This window comes from Tympanuchus pallidicinctus, unplaced genomic scaffold (genome assembly GCF_026119805.1).
Source record: "Tympanuchus pallidicinctus isolate F22 unplaced genomic scaffold, pur_lepc_1.0 scaffold32, whole genome shotgun sequence".
NCBI lineage: Eukaryota > Metazoa > Chordata > Aves > Galliformes > Phasianidae > Tympanuchus > Tympanuchus pallidicinctus.
The window spans coordinates 2,995,035-3,019,978 of NW_026294750.1; the positions used below are offsets into that span (position 1 = coordinate 2,995,035).

A 24,944-nucleotide genomic window follows, 5' to 3' on the forward strand; every position below is an offset into this window, starting at 1 on the left:
TTCTATCTTCTGAAAGACTGGAAGTGCTTTATCACAGCTGTTAGGCTGCATCACACCCCAAAACCCCCAGGAGAAGCAGGCGAGCTTGTATGTATCACACCATGAATTGGGTTCTGTGAGCAGAGCATCCCAGGCACGACAGGCACAGGTCATACAAAAGGCACACAAAATCAAGCCAGGGGAGTTTATAAAGAGAAGAACTGGTCAGACACCTGTGGAAAATGCCTGAACTGTGGGTTGCCTCGTGCTGTTAATAATTAGCCTGCACGAGGCTAATAATTACGAGTTAATAATGCACGAGTTAATAATTACAGCACGAGGCAGGAAAACACTGCTCTCACTGTATATTGCTATTATTATTATTAGAGTCTGATTAATGCACGTATGCAATCGGACAGTTAATCTGGCACGAGCAGGACCACTTCTGCATCTATCACTTTTCATTTGGCCTCGAGAAGGGCTGTGATAAACGATTCTGTCAACATGAGCTGGTAGCAGTGACAGCGTGCAGGCTGCTCTTCTTCCCCCTATCTCACAGCATATTCCCAATGCATGGGAAAACCAAGCAGGTCATTTGCAGTCTGAGGGACTCCCTGCAGAAGGCTCCTCCTCATCTGTGCCTTCAGCAGTGACTGCATTTGTTGGAACAAAAGATGAGGCAAGAGACCTTCCCTGCAGTTTTTACTGACTATTCAAGAGAAGAATCTAGAACTCTAGTTGACCTAAAGCCATCTATGGTACATGTGTTCCTGTTTATGTTTCTGAGCTGGTTTCAGCTTATGTGATTTAAACAGCTCCCAGCCACGTACCTGCAATCTTGATAAACCTGCAAAGAGAGATTTTCATTGCCAAAAATGAAAATCCTTTGGCTGCCTTGTCTCACAGTGAACACGCACAAAGCACCATTATAAACTGCTTCTGCTCTAAGGTTACACACCCACATGTCCCAAAAAAACAGCCTTACACCTATTATCTGTTGTCCTTTCTGAGGCATTTGCAGGTCTCTGGAAATCAGGCTGGGTCACAGAGATAGATGCTGATCACTGACTGGCTGTGAAGCTTAAAGTTATGGGATTACTGACACAGACAGAAAAATAATAGTAGTAATTAAAAGCAGACAAACATTGCTTCTGGGAAACCACCGCTCCGTTTCAAAGGTCTCTGCAGACACATCACCTGCTACAAAGGGATTCATGAGACCAGAAGCTCAACCCAGTTTTACCCAAATTGGAGAAGGTGGGAAGGCATCCAGGAGATGGTCATCTCACTCCTCTGGGAGCCTCATGGCGCAACAGTTATTTAAAAGCAGAATAAAAGCTGCTTTATCTACCCAGCAGGCTGACTGATACCTTGGCAGCACATGCCCAGGTATTATGCTTTCATCTTTTAACCCACATAAGCTATCTCCTTTCATCTTCTTAATAATGCCACCAGCAAAACTAAGCAGCTCCATGAAATGCCAGAGATGAGATCACCAAACACATCAACAGGAGCCAGCTTATGGAGCACCGAACGAGTATTTCTTTCAGATCACACTTCAGATCTCTCACTTCAGAGCCTGTCTCAGGGTGCAGGAATTAACAATGGCCTGAAGAATAGGTTAATGCAGACAGAAAACGTGTTTTTAGCACTATATTTAATTATGCACTTCAGCCTTCAGGAGCTGTGACAACACAGAAGCGAGGATCGCTTGCATTCAGGCCTCCACCCCATCACTTCTTATCTCCATACCAGCTCCCTTTCGCAAGGCTCCCCTCTGCCTCCCAAAAATAGAGGCCAACAGCTGGCCTTCCAGTGCCTCCATCTATCAAAGATGAAGGAAGCAAACAGGCAGAGCTGGAGCAGCAACACAAACTGACCATGTCACCCATATGCGGCTGAAACTCAAACTTCATGGGCGGACAGAAGACGTTGTTGTACATCTCCATCAGGCGCTGCTTATCACTGTTGGCATCCAGGTTCTCAACAGCATTTTCAATGGCATCCAGACCCTCGTGCTTGGACTGCTCCAGGTTTAGCTCAGCAGACAAGAATGTCCTGAGAGCTCTGTTGAGGCTAGCGTGGTATCCCAGGTCACAACACTGCTGGAAAAACACACAATTCCATAAGTGAATAAGTGAAGACGATCTGAAACTGAAGTTAAAATGTGTTTGAGGCTGTAAGTCATAGAAGCAGCTGACAAACTGTGGTCATTTTATCATCTTCTGAGGACCAGAGCTGCCTCCCAGCCCATGGATCACACAGCCATCCTGACTCGAGGTCTGGAATTGTCTCTACACCGACCTCTGAGCCCACAGTCCCATGGAAATTTCTATTCTGTGTTATAGTTTTGCTCCAAGACAAGCACATCTTAAAGGATTTTAACATTAGGAGAGTTCTCATGGAGCACCAGAGACCCCATTTTATTCTGCTTAGAAAAGGAGCACCCTAGAAGTGCTGCATCCCAAGGTACAGCAGTGTCTTTTCTTCCAATTCTAACTCTCCTTCCAGTCCCACTGAGAGCACTCCAAAGCCCTTCAGTAAATTTATTCTCAGCAAAAGGAAAACAAAGCACTGAAATACTACAGGGGAAAAAAAAATCACAAAAAAAAACAGCAAAACATAGGATTTGCATCATCTGCAAGGATCAATCTGCATCTAAATTATTCCACCCAGGATACAGAAAACCGCTCAACTCGGTGTACGTCAGGGAGCAAGAACACAACCTGTACAATCACAGGCAGAAAGAAGAGAGCCATGCAAAAGCCAGCAGTGGTTGGCAAGGCTGACTTCATTGCTGGGGTGAAACAAGAGCAAAAATGCTCAAGCAGAGAGCGGTCACGGTCAAGAATTTCCTGGCTACTGCTGACATGAGGATGATGTCACTGGAAGACAATCGAGCAGCTTCATCTCCACCATGACTGCACAGCCAAGTATTCATGTATTGTGAGGGAGAAAGGAGCTTTTCATGAAAAAGCCCAGACTTTTGAGGCATCTAATAAAGTGAGTGAGAAAGGAGTTCCACCTTCTTGGAATTACAAGCAAGATTACGCATGCTAGGAGAATATCCAGAAAGAAAGAAAGAAAGAGACCATCTGCTTGATTGCTGTGCTGCCCCGTAAGCAAAATTCAGATGAAATCTCCTCAGCCATCATTTGGGGCTCATCACTGTCATTGTGCATGAATGTGGAGAATAAAAAAAAAAAGAGAAAAAAAGGAGAAAAAGAGGAAAAAAAGGAAGGGGTGGAGGGAGAGAGAAGGGAGCCACTGACTGGGGGCCCATTCCCTGCTCTTTCTGATTTGCCACCAGCTCCTGTGCCAACCAGCTGCAGCAGCCACAGGGCCTTGCAAAAAGAGCAGCGCTCGCAGTGAGACTGGAGGCAGATAATTAAAGGACACTGCACTCCATCAGAAACAACAGCAAACAGCCCTAAAAGATGTTTGAATGAGAATTTGCACGTGTTGGGGATAAGCAGCCGTTCAAAAGCCCCTTTTGTTTTTGGCACACAGGCGATTCTGCCATTCCTGCAGCAGATCAGAGAGCCAACCCACGAGAAGCCAACATGCAGCCACATAAGAACGGGCTCAGAGCACACAGGAGCAGCTCGTCCTTCCTACAAGCAGAGCAGAGCTGCTCAGAGGAACCACCAGGACTGCAAAGTCAAATGAGAGTCAATATTTCATGGCCCACCTCACAGAGCAGAGCAGGGCCACATTAAGATGCCAAAGGGTTTTAGCTTTATTTTATTGAAGCTTGTGACAGGGAACGTTTTTCAGCCCACTCCCTCGCTTTGCTGTTTCTCAAAGTCCAGCACACCCTGTTTATGAACCTATCTGCCTTGCCATCCCTCTGCTGGGTTACATAAATGTTTGATGGAATCGCTCTCCGAGGAAATCAATTTTTTATAAGAATTTAATGATAACTCATTCACATTCACTTCCCAACATGACAGCTGATTAACCCTTCTCCAGTCAGAGGCTTTCAAAAACCTCAAAGCAGAAGAGTCGAGGAGAGAGTTAAGAGCCCTCTGTCTTAAAGCACCATCTCCATTTGGAAGGGGGAAAAAGGAATTCTGCGAGCAAACAGCATAAAATCAGCTTCAGGACTCGTATATCCCATGCTTTTTAAAAGATGTTCTGTCCCAGTGACCCCTCCAGAAACAGGAGGTATTTGTTAATATCTCTTCCCCATTACTGCAATGTTTCATTAGCATCAAAGAAGTGCCTCTGTCCCCAAAGTCAGGAGATTCAGAGCTCTGCCAGCTTATTGCTTTTAACTCGCACTGAAGCAGCAAAGTGCTGTTATCCTTCTGTGAACACAGGTTTGTGCTGTGCAAACACGACGAGTTTGAAGCCATTTGGCCTAACGGAATCTATTTGTAACTTTGAAGATTGCTTTTCTATTATACTTGAAGCTGTGGTATCAAACGATCAGATCAAGGACAAGAATTAAGAGCTGACTTTAAAAAAAAAAGCCACCACCATATTTTTATTTCAGTCAGATGCTTCTGATAAACATCACTGGCTCTCGTTGTCAATTTTCGGCCCTTCAGATCAAAGCATTAATAAATCCATATTCACTGTGTCTTAGCAGTGAGACACCTGGGAGCACAGGAGATGCAATTCAGTTACATTCCATATCTTCCCCTGCCTTCTGTAAACACAGCAGATAACACTTTTCTGTTAAAGATTTGAGAGCTTATGATGCTCTGTTAAGAGGGGGGGGGTTAGAAGGGACACAGAACTGCTCTTGGCCACAACAGCTGCTGTCAAGGAGCAGTGGCAGATCAGTGCACTGCAGTGTGGGTTCTGGTCCTGCACCACTGCCTGCAGTGCCCCAGGGATGGCTGAGAGCACCCAGCAAAAGGAGCACTGCCTTCGAAGCTGGGTAACCCATATCCACCAACAAACTACTTCAAATCTCAGGTCTGAGTTAAAATTTGTCTGGGGTTTATGAAATCCAAACCAATTCCTTCCTATGTGATCCATGAAAACACACCAAGCGCAGGCTGATAGCAGGCAACACATCTGCAATACCTGGGGGAGGACTTAAAGAGAAGATTTCCAAAACAAACATTACAAAACATGATATTTTGAAATAACAGTGTTTCTCAAAGCTACTAACACAGGCAGGCCTGTCCTCCAATGGAGGCATTAAAAAAAAAATAATCTAAATAGCTAGTAAGTGCACCTTGTGTGATTTTACAGTCAGCTGAATTGGTGTATGATACACAGCGTTGGGTGCTGTGCAGCTGGCTGATTAACAGCATCCAGCAACCTTCACTGCCTGCCACAAGACATTTCTGCCAGTTATCCACCCACCCACAAAGAAAGTTCCTTCTACAACAGTGTTCTGAACAGGGACTGCAGTGGGCTGAGCCTGGTGGACAGAGGAAGACCCAGCAGAAGTCCCAGACCCAGACATGGCACAGTCAATGCATTTGGGACTCCAGCTGTACACGCTGAAGCGGAACAGTTGTGTGTTTGTAAGAAATGCTGGGATTCCTAACAGGCTTTCAAGGGTTTTCAAAGAGCAGAGATTTATTTTCTTGCTGTGCATCTTACCAAGAGCAGAACTAAGGCCCATGGAATGCTGAGGGCTTTCACTTGGCTCCAGAGCAAAGTCTGGGGGCAGCTGGGGAACGAGTTCCTTTCACGCCATCCAGAACTGCTCTGACAATGCTCTGCAGTCCCACAGACAGAAGGAACACATCAGGCTCCTGGTGGATGAGGGTATCAGAGAATGGAAGCTCTGCATGGCACGGACATCCCTCTCTGCCAGACCCGCTACCCAACGCAGTCGTTTGAAATGGATGGAATTTTTCAGACACAAGTTCAAATCACTTTTAGGAAATGCTCCTGCCCTCGATTTCCTTTATCAGCTGCCTTTTTAAACGCTCTCTTTTTTTTAAAAACACACTTCTGAGCTGAAGGTTTGCTTAAAATGGCGAACAAATGTCACACCGAAACCGTTTCATTTTAACTAAGCAACTTTTTCTTCTACACATCTCAATGCCAGGTGTATTGTGCAAGCTTCTATGTGTGTAACAGACATTAAAACACCTAAGAAAAGCTCACTTAACAGATTAATGACTGGTTATTGTGGCTGTTACTGCCATCACTCCACGGCTGCAGGGATGTTGCCAGCTGTGTACATACAGCATTGAAGGAGGAGAGACACACATGAGGGTTAATGGCAATGATATTCACCATAAGCACCCGAGCAGCAGCACTTACATCAATGAGATCAGACAGGTCATGAATGTAATACTTGAAGACAGATGCATTCGTTGCTTCCAGAGCCAGCAGATATTCATTTCTTGCCTTAATAGCCTTCAGCCTATTTTCTGTGTACTTTGCTTGGCGCTGGAAGAGAAACCAACAACAGAGCGCGTTCTAAAAAGAGGCACAGCAGCAACAGGAGCATTCTTAGTAACACCAACCAGAGCGAGGATACCGAGCAGATCTCACCCTGCTCACACGTTGTTGTTCACTTGGGCTGCACCCAAATCAATCCCAAAATAACACTGCACCTTCTGCTGCCTCGGATCTCCGTGCTGTGCTGCCCACCTGCCTGGCTGACTGCAAAGCACCTGCTCTGCCTGCAAGTCACCTTGGGAGCACATGCCTCCCTGTACACAGGTCAAGCATTAAGCTGGCATGAACATTAAACAACAGACAGCCCCAAATCTCGCACACAACACGCTCAACGTGGCTTCCAAGCAAGCAGCTGTTGCTTTCATACTCTGAGCCTGTTTTAACGTTTGGGATGTGCCTGCAGAACCTGGGATAATGCAGACGGGCATTCAGTTATCCTAAGACAAACGTGATGCCAGCTTTCACCTTTCCTCAATCTCAATGTTGAGAATTTGTGGAGCAATTTGCATTTTCACACCACCCCCCTGTGCTGAGCTGCTACAAAGGCCTCCTCCTCACGCACTACACAAGCAATGCAGTGCAAGTACCTTCTCCTTCATTTTCTCTATTTTCTTGACAGAGCTCCGTCGGACGTGTTTCTCTTCAAATTTGACATTGGAAGTCGAGTCGGGGGAGCGCGGCGTCTGCTTTTCCTCTTGTTTCACTGACTTCCCAATCTGCTTTTCTTCCTGCTTCTCTGCCTCTTTCAGTTTGCTCTGAGCGCTGATGCTGTCAGCGTTGTACATGTGGTAGGTTTTCATAACCTGCAAAGGATGATACACAGGAGTTGCAGTGCATCACATTGGATTTGCCCAGGAAGAAGCAAGCTTACCTAACCAGCACAAGTAACCAGGCACAAAACCATCCTGCCTTCCACTGATCTGCACGGCCAAACCTCAGGGCAGAATGGTTTACATCTAACTGGAAAGCATCAAAAGCAAGAAAGGAGGAAGAAATCCTCAGAAAGAAACTATATGCCTCAACGTGAGAATGTTTGTTGAATTTTGTGGTCAAAATGGCAGCTTTCTTCAACATAACTACATTATGATAACTACATTATGATAGCTGCCCATCGTGTTTGATTAATGGCCAAGCATCACACTTGGCCTGCAACCAGCAGGTCAGATCCGGCTGCTGACTGGAGTTGGAAGTATGTAAACTGGCAGAATAATGGGGGAAATTTTGCATCTCAACAAAGCACAACAAAGACATGGAAGTGTGGCTCTCAGCACAAATCCAAAATCAAAGTGGATTATTCTGCAGCTGCTTCTTTGTTTAATTTTGGCATGCGCCTTCTTGTACAATCCAATAACCCCCCCCCAAAAAAGGCTAAATTCAGCCTCCTTACTATTCAAAGAGAATTACATGCCAAGGCTCACAAGTGATGGCTTTTCATCACCAGGTAGGGGCTCCAAAGGGATGTTATCAGTCATTCCTCGGGGTGAATCAGTCGTTTAAACATCACAAGTCTCGAGGAGCTGTATGCAAATCTACAGTCTGAACATAACTGCTGCAAAAGCAACTCAAGGTTCAACTTGTTTAAATCTGATTTGATATGAAAAAGCACTTCTAGCCTTATCTAATGACAATATTAATAAAAGAGTGCAGCTCTTTTGCTCAAGGAGACCTGGAGCTCCCACTGCACAGACAACTTCTATCACAGCTCTTTTATTTATGTAGTAAATGAACAGGTCTGAGATAAAAGACTCCCCAAAACAAAACATCCTTGTTTCAAAGGACATTCACATCCAATTTTGCATTAAGAAAACAGAACTAAACCAAAGGGCACAACGTACAGACTGGCAGTTTTACCCATCATTACAAAGCCCTTCATCTCACATACGGACACCAAAATGAGCAGCTCTAATTTTGATTGCGTGCCCCAAACTGCACAGTTGCATAAATACACCCCCAAATCCCAGCTCTGATAAGTACCCACGTGCAAATAGTTTTAGATGAAAACCTATTTATAACTATTCCACCTCAGCCTGAACTGTGGCACAGCTCCCCATAAGTAGGATGCACGCTTCATCTCCACGCAGCAATCAGCAAAGGTTCTCACATACAAAGAGACATTGTATTTAAACATGAAAGAAGACTGTGAACGCAGCCAGTATTAAAGAGAGACTTTCTGAATAATTTACACACACACTTTCAGCTACTGCATACGCTCGGACTATAAAGCAGGCATTTATCATAACAGATGCAAAGCACTTTCTTTTCCTCTGTCACTACAAGTGGAGCTGGCAGAAAGCAAGGGAAGCAGAGACATGCAGTCCAGTTTCACTGCTTCCATCTTGCTGATGGGGCCACAATGGCAGCCCCAGGCCTGGAAGGGGGTCTTAGCAACTCCCCCCTGTCACCACAGTCAGCAGCATGAGACAGTTGAGAGACAACTCACAGGTAGCAGCACTCTGTATTTTATGTGTGTTTGTATTGTTATGGACATCCATTCTGCTGCTGGCCCTTCAGACACCCAGCAGAACAAGAGATGAGTTTGTGGGAGTGTTCCTGGCAGCACCACTAAGAGCAGCCCCAGAAGCCAGCAGGTACTGAGTCCAGCAGGAAATCTTCCAATGCAATCAACCTCAGTGGCAAACGTGGCACACAGAGGTGATCTTTTCCTACTTCTTAATGCCTTTTTCCCCCTCTAAGGCAATATTTGGTTTTGATACTGGAATGAAACAATTCTCTTCTATTTGTTTTGTTGATATGGGCAATTCCAAGAAGGCTCCCCATCATGTTCCAGCTTTGATATTAATACAGAATTTCATCACAAGGTGATATGAGCTGACCCAAGAAATATCCCTGGGTCTTCTTTTGAAAGAATGAGGAAAAGAACACAGATCTCAGCACAATGACCCAACGTGTCATTAAGGAGGCATCTGAGCAATAAACCCACGAGTAGGTTCTGCTTTTACAACAACTTGCTTGGTAACAGCTACCAAAAGGAGCAAATTTAATCAAACAACAGGCACTTCCATTCATCTGTGTGAGAGGAGCAGTCCCCAAGCAGTGCACGAACTTTCATGAACACATCCCCCTCTGCTTCCCAAGGCAATGCTTTTCTTGGTGTATCCAATGGATATATTGAGAAGCAAAACACACAGATGGAGACTATAACTCTAAAGGGAGCTGTGCTGCTGAAAGAGCTGAGGAACAAACCAACACAGCAGGCTCCTCGCTGCTGAACTGCGTGCTGTCCTTTGTGCGCTCATTTCCAGATGCAGACTGCTCAAAACTGCTGTGCTGACCCAATTCAGCAACCTGACCTGAACAAAGATTTCCGTGCATTTGAAAATAACTCTAAATCACTCTCTGTAACAGCAGCACTGCGGCCAGAGGTGGCTGTGTGTGAAGGTGGGATCTCTGGGAAGCAAAGCCAACACTGACAGAGCTGAAGCAATATGAAGACAGACTGAACACTGAGATTGATGGCAATGCATTCACTGGTGTACATTGCTGCCTCCAATCACAGGGACTGCAGGAACTTATCAGCACTGGTGTTCAGGCTGTGCTCTAACAGCAAACTGGGAAAAGGCCAATGCTTCTTCCTTCGGTCTGAAAAGATGCCAAGAAGTCAATTGGATTTACCGTGTAGAGTTCATTCAGGACCTTTATCAAGTCTTCCTGGAGCTGCAATCCCACTTCCTTACTCTGCAATGAGAACAGAGAAATGAAAGTTAATTGGAGAAGATGGCAGAAAGGCAGAGGAAGCGAGCACACTTTACATCCACAGATAATCGAGGCTCAATTAAGTGCTATACTTATACTAGCAAATCCAGCAGCTGCTCAGCCCAGAGCCACTTATTTGGTCAAACTGCACAAACAATAAACTGAAACATCGCACAGGGGTGGCCAGAAGAGCCTTACAGCACGGAGGCAGGGAGATGTTTTGATAACATGACGTTGTTGTCACCACAAGCCTGGAAATACCTAGATTTTCTGATCTTTGCAGGATGGAATAAGATAACACAGGACAGCTTGGTATGCACTGGAATATGGAAGCTCAGGAAACAGAAGCATCCAAATTTAGAGATGTATCCAGGAGGGAAACCTTACTGCAGCGTCTGCCAGCTCCTGCTTGATGTAAGATGCATGCACAGCTAGAAAAACTAACAGACCTATTCCCCTGATTTAAAAGGGCAGCAGACAATCTTTGGAACACTGAGATGGAAGCAGCAAGTCTGTCACAGGAACGGAGACAGAGGTGCACAGCAGTGCCGTGCGATGCTCCAATCCAACTGGAGCTTGTTCTGACTCTATTTGAAAGGCTATACGAGCCCTCAATCTATTTCTGAGCACAGCATCAATGTCAAATACATCTATTTTTTAAACTACAGTGAGTACATTATCATTTAGCCATAGCAATATAACTCACTCTGTCCCAGGGGCACTTGCATTAGTGAGCTGTGCAGGACAGCCTTAGGTTTAACAGCTCCAACCTGTTCCCTTTGCTGCAACAATAGGAAAAACTGCAGGTGGACACGAGGAGCTGTCAAAACCAGCTGCCATCCAAACCACCCTGCAGCCAAGCCTCAGATTTTAAGTATATATTTACTTATTTAACTTCCTTGCAAGGGAACAAGCAGCCAATGCTTCTGCGTCGCAGTTGGAGGCAACTGCTGCACAAAGGGCAAATGTTCAGCTCCAGTTAAATACAAGAGGAACAGATTTCTGGTTTTCTAGTACAGGTTAGTGAAACGCCCCAAGACTCACCCTTATGATTACCTGAGGATGGCACCTCTGTATGCAAAGCCCTCTTTGAAGAGGCACTCCTGCACACAGCACAGCCTGCATGCAAAGAAGGGCGAAGCTGCTTCCCTAGTGACTTCAATGGTATTAAGCTTTCTTCATTAGAGATGGGATTTCATGCTAAAATCTCTGTCATTTGCATTCTGCAGAAGGAAGGTGATGCACAGAGAAAGGCAAAGCCCACCTGTAAGGCCCTGTGATGCCTGCCATGAGGAACAGATCACTCAGGGCACACAGACACACCTTTATGCGTTACCTTGTTGGAAGCAAACCAACCCAACCACTGAGGTTCACAGCCATCCCAGTGCTCAGGCTGCACTGCCCCAACCAGGAGCAGCCCCAGCAAGGATCAGCCATGAAACAGCCCTAGACACGCAGCCCCAGCTGTGCCACCTTTCACATTCTAAAATCTGCCTGCAATTTAACAGCTCTCATCACTCCGAGGTGCAGGAAGGACAAAAGCACACTGAATTCCACTTCCTTGGAGGTTTTATTAATGAAGGACATCCAGAGCAGCTACTGGAGGAAGTAGGGACAGAGCAGACATCTCTTCATGCCAGCAGGACTATTCAGAAGATAAACAGATAGGTTCAAACAATCTAATAGCTACATTTTACCCATGCTTTCCCACTAATCAGAAAGCACAACTGCATCTACTGCCAGTTACTAAAACAGCAATTTTCACATTATTACCACTGCCCACTAAGGCAGTATTTGCCCAAATGCACCTCCGTGCTCCACAGGTTTTAGGCATGCAATATTTGCTGGGTTAAGCAAATTTGATAGGTTCAGGATGATTTATGCCTCCTGACTGAGGGAAAGATTAAGAGATGTAATGCAAACAGACAAACCCACACTTAACCATACTTCTGGCTATGATATCAAGATGGCATTAAAGCACGCGAAAAAATACTGATGGATTAAAAAGCAAAAAGATTATATGATGTAAAACCACCCATCTTTGCACAAGCAGCAGCACAGGTGGGAGCCTGAGTGCTTGGTGCTCTCCTGTGCTCCAGCCTCACACACTGAGACCTGCTGCAGGTGAGCTGATGTCCTGTTGGGAACATGAGCACCCTCCTTTTCCTGAGTCTTTAATTTAAGGGGGGTGAGGGGGAAGAAGAAACAGATGATTCCCAACCTTGCTGTAACCATTCCTGCATTCCTTCCACCACTGACTGCAGACAGAAGCTGAAGCTGCTGCTCACTGCTCAGCCTTTGTCTCAGCGTTGGGTGATGGATGAAGCGATGTGCTGGGCCTGCCTGCCCCGAGCTCAGTGCTCATCACACAGGGGGAGCTTTTCTGCAGCATGCTCCATTCATTGCACTGCCTGAGCTGACTTGGCCGGACCCACTGCCCTCCTCTCACCTGCTCTTCTCAGCCCATTTGCTCCTTTCTCACATAAAACTGCTCATTCATTCCACAAACTGCTGAAGCATCAATTATGCGAGGTGGAATAAAGTGAACATTTTAATGCACACTCGGGTCGGAGACGAAAGGAAGAAGCGTAGGAGCCAAACTGTCAAAACACAAAACTCTCTGCGTTTCCAAATGAGCTCTCAAGAAAGAAACTGCTGCACCTCCAGACTGCAAAAAGCCTTTCACTGAGCTGAAGGTAAGAGATCACAGGTGGCACATAAACGAAAGCTAAGCCATGAGCACTTAATGTTCCTCAACACAGATTCCAGCTGCTGAGGCAGCAAGGCTGAAGGTTAGCAGCAGCACAGCCGAGTTGCTAAGCAAGGTGATGGAGCAGCCGCTGCCTAAGAGCATCAGCCTCCACCAGTGGGGTGCTGCTTGCAAGCTGCCTTTCTCAAACTGCTTTTGCAGCCCCAAAGCTGCCCCAAGTGTGCACACACACACCCTTGCACATACATCCATGCACACACACTCCTTTGTGTGCTGGGGCCGGGATTCCCAGCACACCATGTCAGCTCCTGAAGGCCTCTTTGTCCATCCCTCCTCCCCTCTAATTTAAGCAAGATGTTTTTGGAATTGACTGCAGCACAGCCTGGCTGTTCCGCATTCCACCCAACATTAACAACTTCAGCTCCCAAGCATTTCATGGAGGGGGGGGATGATAAACAGGATTGCTGTCAGTATTTCATGCCCTGCATCTCAGCAGCCCCAGATCAGAGAGGAGATGGGAGGGCTGCAGAAGCAGCACGCTGTGAAGCTCATGGATGCTTTCTGAACACGCTCAGCAGCGCTGAGCAAGCACACCAAGAGCTGTGCTAACACTTATCTCATGCCTTGCACTGGGTGCTGTTGGCCCAGCAGCACTGCAGCCAAACCCATGTGTGCCCACAGAGCCGCCCTCTCACAACTGCTTCTCACATCTCTCAGAGCAGAGAAAAGCAGCATGCATTGGTAGGGCAGTAACATTAAGAGCTTCAATGTTTTTTAAATTAGCAGTGGGAGCAGGGAGGAAAGCCTCGCTGAGAGCCGTGATGAGATCTGCAGAGTATAGAGAGGAACAAAAGGAATCCTATGCTGACATTACAGTCAGGGCATTTATACTCCAGTTCACATCTACTCACAAAGACTGTTAACAAGCAGGCACGCCAGGTAGGATTTTCCAAGATCATACACACAGCACTTGCTAACAGAAGCTCAGAACCCTAATTAGAGTCCCAATAATGTGCTTTTTCCCTTCTTCAACAGGCCTTGAACTCATTTGCACACAGCAGTAAATACCATTTACCATCTTCATGTTCTCCCCTAAACAGAAGACCAACAGCACGGTATAAGAGCATCCCACAGCCAGCAGCAGCCCAGTCCATCCCTTATCAGCATCACACTCAGCTCACAGGGTTGCACGCTCAGCACTGCTCACAGCCAACCCAAAACCATCAAGTCCAATGCAGTTTCTTGCACAACTTTTATGGACACAGCGCTCAGCTGTGACCCCAGCAAAGGGGAATTCCACAAAGATTTCTTCTTTTCCAGCGTTGAACACTCAGGAATTTTGAAAAGCTTAGAAAATGAGATCTGTGCAATACAACGCACGCACATATTTGGAGCAACAGATCATCAGCTTCTCCTTTAATGATCCATTATGCCCTGGTCAGTCTCGTTTAAATTACAGCTGTATTATCGAGTTCTCTCCACCATTTCACCACTGATTTGTTTCACCACTATGTCAGTAATGAGGAATTTCTCCCACACACTGCACAACACTGCACTTGGAAAAAGCTATTCTGACATCAAACCCCATCACACTGCTGACTGCTGCCTCCCACCACACTCTGGGTTGAAGGAATCACTTCCCAAACACCCCCACCACCCCTTTTTCTCCTTTTTATCTTTTCCTGTAGCATTTGGTGCTGATGCTTCAGGCACTCTGTTCCAACAAACCAAACCATTCTCTGGCTGAGAGTACTCATTCTTGCTACGAAGCCAGCAGCACTCTCAGTCAAGGGAGCTGCATGAGAAACAGGCTGCAGAAGGTGAGCAGAGCCACCAGCAAGGAGGGAAGTCCTGTGAAATACTGCATGCAATCTTCTGTCATTCTGCTCAGTTGTAATGCTCCTCACAACAGCTCCGTGCTGCCTGCATGCCCCAAATCCTCTTCTCAAGTGCTGCTATGCATCCCTAGGAAAAACCTGCAGGGATCAGTCAGGGGAATGGCCAAGAGCAAGGGCTGCTAGCTCTGGCCTGGCTGAGCTGCATGCAAAACGCAGGCAGGCTGTCACAACACATAGGAGATGAGGAACAAAACACAATAATGGACAATTTCAAGCAGTGTAAGGGGCCAAACCAAGCACGCTGCTCTTCCATTCTGGATGCAGAAGTGATGCTTTCAACTGCAGCATGTCCATCCCACCGTGCAACAAGTTCTGCTCCTTCCAGCCACCCACAGGCAGCTCCACGTGGAGCGGTCACTCCTCAGCTCCAAAGCAGACACACTGCTGCACACAGCACAGGTACCAGCACACACATGGCTGCACTCCTCCTCTCCTCCCTTCTGTAGAAACATGCAGGTAGGAAGGCAGAGAGGAGAGAAATCAGAGCACATCGCTTTGCACCAGGCCCCTGCACCCTGAGCTGTTGGGAAAACAGCAGGAGCTCCATGCTATCTCCTTGGCAAGAACCACGTACCACTCTACCTGACACCAGCAAGGATCTGCACTGTAACATTTCCCCCTTCCACCCTTCCCTTGGCACAAAACCCAATCCTCCTCACCACCAGCAGATGCACCCAAAGCTGCATGCAGTTACACACTCTTTCCTCAGAGCACTTCCAAACTCTGCCCTCAGTGACAGCTTTATTCACAGCATTAGCGATGCACCTTTTCACACTGGTCGAGAAGAATACTTTTAGGTACACCCATCACTCCAACCAGTGCCTTTTTCCATAGGCTTCATTTTTTCCACATGCAATGCATTTATAAATGCTTCATATTCCAGTACCAGTGCAGCAAACGAGGCGCAGTGCAGCTGAAAGTAGGTCAGCCGAAGCAAGGACCCCTTTGGAGAATTAATAATTCCTCTTCCTGATTACTGCCAGGCTTTCCTCAGACTCACTGTAGGTTTTTCATTTCACATCAAACGCTGTGCAGGGCGCTGGAGATAAACTGATTTTTTCCACAATTAAAGGTATTAATCGGGGAAGCAAATTTCAAAGAGTCGTTTCGCTTTCTTCTTGTCGGGCTTTCTGCCCCTAAATATCCTTAAGGAACAGCAGCAGACAGGAATGCTACGCTGCCATTGCACATCCATAGGGGCAGCAGCCCTCAGGGAGCACAGCAGGGTGGTTTTTGGGTGGGTAAGCTGAAAAAGATCCATTCAGCAGATACTGAAAGCGAGTGAGACTTCCACAGCCCTCATTTTAAGGATAGGGTTTTGTTAAATTGGAACGAAAGCTTTCAGTTTGCTGCTTGGGAAACCTCAAAGCAACAACAGAGAGAGGAATTGGAGGTAACAGACGGAGGGGACTGCCTCTCAAAGGGCACAGCATACACAGGATGACACTGAAGGATCCATCTGTAGGACAAACTGACATCCATGGCACAACCTGAAGGGCTGCTCCATGCAGAGGGATCGAGGGCTGAGCTCAGGGGCAGCAAAAAGGCAGAAATGGGAATCAGCTCAAAGGGAAGAACACTTGGAACAGGTAATTAAGGTGGGTAAGCAGGAAGGAATCAAAGCAGTGCTCCCTACAAAAGCTGAGCAGAATCAGAAGTGGGCAGAGCAACGGGGCCAACCTCAGAGCACTGCCAGCTCCCAGGATGGGGAAAAGTAATGGGATGCAGCAATGGGCAGCACCCTGCCTTAAAATCCCACTGCCTTCCCACACGTGCAGCAGTTTGCTCTTAGGGCACTTCCACCAGCTGCTCCTGGTTTTATTTGTACACAAGCATGGTTATTTATTTCACCATTTCTCCTTGGTCAGCAGCACAGACTGCACCAAGCTGTGCCCAACCAGCAGCCCAGCACTGGAACACAAAAGCATTTCCTCACTAAAACACCAACACAACACACACAAAGGAGCACAGCGTTACAAGAAGACATTTTGGCTCCCAGTGCAATGCAAACCCTACTTGCTGCTTCCCCACACCTCCACTGCCTGCCAGGAGCCATTCCCTCCCAGCACAGCCCTTATCACACCCAGCCAGGCCCCTGCAGCCTCAGGGCTGTGTTACAGCTGCACTTACATCCCATAAAAGCTCACTGCTTCTGACAGCACAGCAATGCTCAGGAGTTTACCAACAAAAGGATCTCAAAGGCATCCCTCTCAACCAACGCATCCCTCCATGCTCACCTGCTTTATCCTAGCTTGATATCAAGTGCCGAGCCTAAAAAGCCTTCAATTATAAAGAAAAAGATCTCATACCTCAGCACTTTATTGCAAGCACTCTCGGCAAACCAAGATCCCAATACCACTATCTCCTCTGCAGTTCATAGCACTTACAACCCAGACTGCAAACAGATCCTAAACGTCATTTACTGCTGCTCCTGCAAGCAGCCTGACACACAAATCCTCTTACAAAATTATTTTCCAAACAGATGTAACAAACCCTTCACTCTGGACTTCCAGATGCCAGGAGTCACATCACAGCGTTTCCAGACACAGCCAGGCAATGGCTCATGCCAGGTCATGAAAACAAGATTTGTGTGAAGTTTGCTACCCAAAATAACATCTGCAGGTTTACTATTAGTGTGACATAACACAGCAGCATCACCACCACCGCCAAGGACCTCTCAGCAGCAACATCAGGAAAGCCCAGCTTACCCTGCAAACAAGCACTGCTGGAGAGACATGAGGACACAGGGCTGGCTGCACAGGCTGCAATTTGATGGGGAGCTCCTAGCTTGCCTTGCACAGCTTCACAGGAAGGTCTGCAGCACTGCACAGAGCTGTTCTTCCTCACTGTTGGCCCCTGGAAGCAATTTCATTGCTTCTGATAAATTCCTGGTGATACCAGGCCAAGCATTGCTAGGAGTATCAGTAATGATATATAAGAAAAAGTTAACTCACTTAACTGGCAATAGACTCTCTGGCTACAGAACACTTCTTCCATGGAAGCAGCCTTCATCCAGGAGATGCTCTCCTTTTGGAGGTCAGCCCTTAAATGAGCCCAGGGAGGTGGGACCCAGGGTCCATCCCTTCCAGCCACATGGGAAGCACAGGTGAACCCGTGCCTCCTGGGCCAGCCAGCCTTCAGCAGGTGCTCAGTCATCAGTTCAGGCTGTGAGGTAGCAGTTCTCTTACACCTGTGCAGCTTCTGTATAAATTAAATGCTTCAAGGCTGTTATAGGCTGCTCCATTCCCTGAGCTGCTGCATCCTGCACTGATCTCTTCTCCCTCCACAAACGGTCTCAGGGTTGAGAAAGGATGGGAGATGCTAAGGGGACGGGGAGGAAAATGTTTTGAGATGCTCTCATCAACACAATTCTAACTTCCATTCAGGCCAGCCTGGTTTCTATCCTCCTTCCTAACCATAACAGCCCAAAACACGTACCAAATTTCTCTAATTATAAACTGCTGTCTTATCCCACTGCACGACTGCAGGCAAGAAAAGATGCATTTCTTGGTTTTTAACCACCCAGCACAGGTGGAAGAGCAATGCAATACTGCGTTGGCCTGCAGCCAGACAAGGAGCTGGAATTCAGCCACAAGTGCCCTTTGTTTGCAGAGCTCAGTCTGCAAGAAAGAAACCAAAGTGTTGGTGGTGGCTGTTGATTGCTTTCCCCCCCCCTCTATTACAGTCCTGCTCAAACCAAAACAAGACAAGGTAAGGCCCTGCTCACGCAGGGGCTGAAAGTTAAGCTGCAAGCTTCCAGTCAGACTGCAGTGGTGTCCATTTCCATGCATGTCCTTACGAGGCCCTTTCTGAGCCACCTTGCTCAAGCACAGCCCCCGCTGAAATTCAGAGCAGAGATTACTTATCCTTTGGAAGGATTAGTGGAATAGGAGAGTGGCTGCCATTCAGTAATCCCATGTAAGTATCTAATCAACCATAATGTAATTACCAGAAAGTTTTAAAAGGTCAAAAAGGCCTCAGTGTGAGGTTGCTTGAAAAACCCTACTTGGAGGATGTTTAAATAAAAAAAATTCTAAGAAAAACAGAATGCAACACTTCAATATGTAATCTGTTGTAATCACAGCCTTCTGCTAGCCATTAAAGCCATTAAAACCCTCAAGAACATGCACAGCAATGACAACGAAGGCAGGAATTCTCCTTAGCACTGCTATAGCAGAAATAACTCACTCACCCAGAGCACAGTGCATTGCAGAGGTGGGCAGTGGGGGGAGAGAAATTGCTCTCAAAGTTCAAACTGCAATGCTTTCAATGTGTCAAACAACAGATGGTACAATCATTGACAAATCTCTACGCAGCCCATGCATAACTATTTAATAGAGTTTCAAAGCCTTCATATCACATTTCTCCAACAGGAAGAACAGATTCTTCATAGAAGAATACACCCACACTGTCCCACCTTCCTGCTCCAGGTGGAACTCAAGGGGAGAGAAAGGGGAAAATGCCAACCAAAGGGACCTCCGTTACATTTTCCCCTTTTCTGGAGGAGGACAACACATCCTTGTGTTACTTTGAATGGTTGGAGTTCTCCCTAATTTTACTTTCGACTTTCTACTCCGCATTGGATACCAATTTATCTTTGGAGGATTGTACTGGATAATTTCAGAGGAAAAAGGATCATTTTGGAACAGCTGATCTTGATGCTTTGTTCCTTTTCCTTAAATAAAAAGGTGGAAACTTGGAATGTTTATTTTTATTTAAAGGAAGCTTCGAAGCACACACCAAACTGCAAGCAGGCTGAGAGGAAAAACTCAGCCCACATTCACTCAAACCTCAATCCTAAAATTCTAGGACAAGAAAACAATTAATCAGTGATAAGTCAAATGCAGTTATCCCCCAAACCAGGCGTTAGGTACAAAGAACAACAACGAGATGGGCCAGAACATCTCCCATTTTGCATTTTGGAAGGGCCCAACAACAACAAAGACATGCAGCACTCAGTTACCTTCTTGAACAGGCGCCCAGAATCTTCGCTGACCTGGACGAAGCGAGGGATGATGTTGTTGAGATAGATGTCACTTAGGGTGGTGTGATCCCTGCTCTCCCGCTTCACTTGGTTTAAGAGGAGGTTCCAGCAATTGACTGGTGAGAGCACGTTCTGATCTTTCCTATAAAGGATGCAAAATAGAAACAAGAATTGGATGGGACATCACCTGAAGGAGATAAAACGGTTGTTAATGATGTTCTGTATCTATACACGCCAGAAACGTGGCTGCAGTGCGGATTTGATGAGGGAGATGGGAGCAAAGAAAATGGCTCTGGCACACACACAGAACGAGCCCTGCATCACACACGGCTTGGCTTTTCCCCCCAACAAGCTGCTTGGGCAAGTGCAAGCTACAGGATGCCAAATGCATGCTCTAATTTTTCCTTTTGAATCCAAGAACTTGAGCACAAATTGCAGGGCCCGAGGCACAGTGATGGCTATGGAGCCTGACAGTGGGGTCTGCAATGCTGCCAGATCCTCTGTGCCTCACCACAAGCAAAAGGCTTCAAGCACACAGTTAGCTAAATAGCATCTGCATAGGAAACAAAATGTTATGTCTTGTACAAAAGCAGCTCTGTGCAAGAATCTGCATCTGTCCTGAATGGAAGAGAAAGCAGTACTCATCCCACAAGCTGCACATTCCCATCTCTGAACTTTTTCAACCTTACGGCTGATTCCCTGCACATCCTGCAAACACACAACACAAAGGACCAGGGAGAAGCAGGAGAATCAGCAACGTGGATCAAGCCAACAAACACTTGGACACCTTTGCCCTGGTGGCCAAGAAGGCTAATGGATGCAATGGCTTGGATCAGGAATGCTGTGGTGAGCAGGGAAGTCATCCTGCCCTGTACTCGGCACTGGTGAAGCCTCACCTCGAGTGCTGCGTTCAGTTTTGGGCACCTCAGTACAGAAAGGACATGGAGGTGCTGGAGTAGGGCCAAAGAAGGGCAGCAAGGCTGGGGAAGGGCTTGGAGAATATGGCCTGTGAGGAGAGACTGAAGGAGCTGGGGCTGTTTGGTCTGGGGAAGAGGAGGCTGAGGGGAGACATTACTGCTCTCTTCCAATATCTGAAAGCTGACTGCAATGAGAGCAGGAGCCACAGCAGCCCTTCATAGCCCTTCTCATGACATCAGTGTTTGGAGCTGTAGTGCAATGTGGACAATTTTAGAGAGAAAAAGCACAGTTTCCAAACAGCTGATTTTGATGCTTGGTTCCTTTCCTTTAAAAAATGAAAAGCTCGGGAAACAACTGCAGCTCATCATCTGCGCTGTTTCAGGGCTTGGCACGTGTGACTTTGTGTGTATATAAAGGATTCTGGGCTTTCGGTTCTGGTGTTTTGAATAAAAACATAGAAAATAAAATGTGAGAAGGCAGAGATTTCATTTAGACAATATTTGCCTTTGTACTTCAGTGTCGCATATTGCAGATACTGCTGACACGGGCAAAACCAGATGGAACGATCAAAATGCAGAACTGTACAAGGTTGAAACTGCCAGATGTTAAGCTCTATAAATCAAGTACTTGCCCTCAGATCTCCTGCAATCAGTGTCTGCAGCATACTGTTTGTTTTGTTAATATGCCAAGGAGCTAATTAGCAATTGCAAGACCAGGCCACTCCAAGTGTGAATGCAGCAGGCTGCAGCCAGCCCTAGAAGGGCACAAAGGGGCTGAATCCATCCGAAATGCAGGCTGAGAGCTTCCACCACGACAGGAGCTGTGCAAGTTCCATTTAGGCAGAGGGTTTTGTTTGTTTTTTTTGTTTTTTTTTTTTCCATTTTTGATTTTCAATTTTAGGTGAGACAAGAAACAACACCTGACTTTCTTCCAATACAAATAGGGCTGAAGGAGGTCCTCAGCAGGATGAGGTCCCCAATGGAGCAGCGCTGGAGTGAGGTGCATGTGCCAACACAGAGCCACTGCCTCTGCAGCAGTGGTGATGGCAGAAGACAGGAGGCAAGCTGAAGAGGAGAGGATTGCAGAGGATTGTCAAGAGGAGCACACAGGGAACAGATGTAGCAGTTGGGTTGGCAGCAGCAGCGCTGCAGATATACTCTGCACACTGATTTAGTATCTGCCTTCAAAGCTGGAAGAGCTACATAAAACATCCATGACTCAAAAGTCAAAAGAAGGGATGGGAATGAAGCACAGGAACAGTAAGAAAGGGCTCATCACAGCTGGTCCTACTGCAGCCATTCCAAATCCCATCTCAAAGCCCCAAGCAGCCCGCTGCTCCTTCACCAGCTCCTAGGAGTGAAGCAGCCCAAAGCTCATCCACGCAGCCTCTGCAGCACTGTACCAGATGTCAGCCCACAAACACTCAGCTCTTTTCAGCCCCAATGACCCCCGTGGCATTTTCCCCTCCTCTCTCTGACTTTTCACAGCCCGCTCAGCAATCCTTGGCAGCCTCACCACAAGCTTTGGAGGATCCCAGCTACAACCACAGCCTGGAGAGCCTGCAGGGCAACAGCCTGCTCACAGCACCCAAAGAAAACCGAAGCACAAACTGAGAAGCAGGAGAGATGCAATAGTTAAGCAGCCAATTCCCAACCGCCCAAGCTGCTGCACCACAACTCCTGAAGCCATCCGAATGCAGCGCATAGCACGAATACCACCAGCCCATGAAAAGCATGGTGAGCAAAACTGCTGGTGTCTCCTGGCGCCGCTTAAGTTGTTGACACACTGCATGTGGTTCAATAGGAAAGGCAGTCCTGCAGGAAGGAGCAGTCACAAACCCCACATGATTCTCATTTGCAAATGGCTTCGTCACCTCCAGGTCTGCGCTGGAAGGGATGCGCCCCGACCCTGCATAACCATCACTCTGTGCTCCCTGAGGTTTTCCCTTTCCAATTCCTTTCATTTCCTGGTGCCTGCTGGTTTCATTAACCACTGCTGAATGAGAACAGCTCCCTTCTGTTAAGCTTTTAGAGGAAGCGAGAACCAACTTCCCCTGATGATGGGGCAGCACAACGCTGTCACCCTGGCAAAAGGGAGCCAAAGGAAGGCCAGAAGACAAGCTGCACAGGAACAGAACAGAAAAGGAAAGTTACTTGTTTCAGCTGTTATGGTTACTTGTTTCAGGGTTTCTAAATAGCCCTTAGGACTACACGCACTTTAACTTCTAAACCACCCCTAAAACACAGCGTTTTCTGGGGAGGAACATGGCAACAGTTTTCACAACACAGAGCAGAAGTTATACAACTGTTTACAACAGGCCCTTTTCTATCATAACCACAAGCAGATGGCAGAGAAGCAATTTGTGATTTCCATTAACCATTTCAATTCTCAAAGGAGCTGGCAGAGAGATTCTGCTCCCAGCTCCAGGGCACTGCAGGAGGGGCGAGGAAGGAAACAGAGCAGCAGTGATGGTTGGGTATAGCCAGCAGTGATGGCCTGGAGCTGCTAAGCAGTAAAAACCAAACCTCAGGAGCTGGATACCAACTTTTCAAAGTGATTTTGCACTCACTCGACTCCAGGTTCTCCTGCAACAGCAGGAAGATGCCAGCATCCAGGTTCAACCTCAAGCGCTGTTTATACAGCTTAAAGATCGTGTGATGATAACGAATCCAGGGTTTATTTAGGTTAGCCTAAATTGCAGCAGATCACAGCGATTGGGGGTGTTTGGGAACAGGAAGAGGAAGTTGTGCACAGATTTTTAAGGAACCACAAAGTATGAAGCCCTGTGGTTTTCCAGCGTTATCTTGATCGAGTCCTGTGCAACTTCCACTTCAAAGGCTTCGGTCGGTCTCGAAAGATCAGAAGGGAAGATTGAGTCCAAGTATCTGAACGTTCTTAATTAAATTACTGATTCATACGAGGAACTCACAGACGATCAGAGATTTATCTGCTCTAAGGCAGTGACATTGGCTCAGCACTGCATGGTAGGCCCATTCAGGGTAGGAGCAGAAAAAACATCTTAATGAGCAGTTCCTCCCATCCCAAAAAGAAGAAAAAAGCCCACCCACAAGCCGGCAATGGGAATACCACGTATCCACGTGGAGCACGGGAAGGAGGATGAGTCAGAGGCAAATGAATTTATTACAAACAGAGAAAGAAATGCTGAAATTCACATCACCCTGCCACATCAGCGGTGTCAGACTGCGGGTTTGGGGGCAAATCCCCTGGCAATGCTGGGTGCCAGCAATGAACAAAGAGCAGCCCTGAGGTGTCACAGCCAGAGGAAGGACCACGAGTCACCCTGCAGAGCAGCAGACACTGGGAAGCTGCCCTGAACGCGTGACATTGCCATTGGAGCAACAGTGACAAGTGCCTCTCAATAGCAGCAAAATGATTTCAAGCACAAAGAAAGAAAGCTGCTGGCACCTGGGTGCCAATACAACCCTCTGCCCCAGGGTGAAAGACTCAGAATAAGTGCTCCAGGCTCATCCCATCAAAAGGAATCCCGGGTCAAAACAGCATACAGCATATTTATCCACTACAGCAATACTGTAGGAGCCCACCCAATGCAAGTGCTTTTGCTGATACCTCCCTCACCACCTGCATCATCTCTCCTTTAAAGAAACCACTGCACTCTCCAGAAAAGCAAAGTTCTCTGCAAAGTGCTGACACACATGAACTCTTCATTTCCCCTTCAAGTCTTCCTGACACTGCTCAGCATTAGCTGCAAATTTGGAGCATTTCAGGCACACGCTGCTCCCTGCCCCTCACTTCCAAAAGATTCCAGTTATGAACATCTGTTGTTTACAAGTGCTAAGCCTGAAGGTTGCCAGACTTATTCTGCGTCTTCGACTTCAAGGCAAAGGCTGCCAGAAAGCCATCTGAATCACGCTGGGATATCCTGGACATTCTGCTCTCCAGCTGACAATTGATTGCTACTTGGTATCCTGCTTGCAAGGACAGCCCTGATTTAAAACACGGCCTTAAAATAGCACTGCCTTTTTTTTTTTTGTCTGTGTGTGTGAGTTTTTTTTTTTCCCCTTTAAATTTTTCCCTCGAAAAGGACTCACTGAAGATCTGCTGTGCTTTTCACGTTAACTGGTATTCCAAAAGGCAAAGGTCTGTAGGACAGAGCCAGGCAATGGAAGCATCAGGGTCTCAGTGCAGGGCAGCCACATCCGTGCCACCAGAAGGGACCCCAGGAGCTCCCATGAACAGCCACATGCTGGGCTGCTGGTTCAACAGACATTTAAGGAGCGATGACTTCCAACTTCAGAGCAACGAGCTCCTTTAACAATAGGAGTTGGAAGAATTGGGCTGGAAAATGCATTTCCTCCCCCTCACGTGGGGATATTTTCCAAGG

General features: G+C 46.9%; 1 protein-coding gene across 7 annotated transcripts in view; it reads right to left on the bottom strand.

The window, feature by feature from the left end:
• The window catches only part of SRGAP2 (SLIT-ROBO Rho GTPase activating protein 2), an 84,434-nt gene that overhangs the window by 33,050 nt on the left and 26,440 nt on the right, over positions 1–24,944 (bottom strand). For 4 of the 7 annotated variants that reach the window (XM_052698076.1, XM_052698078.1, XM_052698082.1 and 1 more), the window contains 5 exons: positions 19,643–19,805; positions 9,991–10,053; positions 6,945–7,160; positions 6,217–6,345; positions 1,860–2,084 (listed from right to left, as the gene is read on the bottom strand). In XM_052698076.1, the coding sequence (XP_052554036.1) occupies positions 1,860–2,084; positions 6,217–6,345; positions 6,945–7,160; positions 9,991–10,053; positions 19,643–19,805 (796 nt within the window). Of the gene's footprint in view, positions 1–1,859; positions 2,085–6,216; positions 6,346–6,944; positions 7,161–9,990; positions 10,054–17,387; positions 17,536–17,633; positions 17,732–19,642; positions 19,806–24,944 lie in introns of those variants that run through there. The other 3 variants (XM_052698079.1, XM_052698077.1, XM_052698080.1) reach the window with 3 other exon arrangements.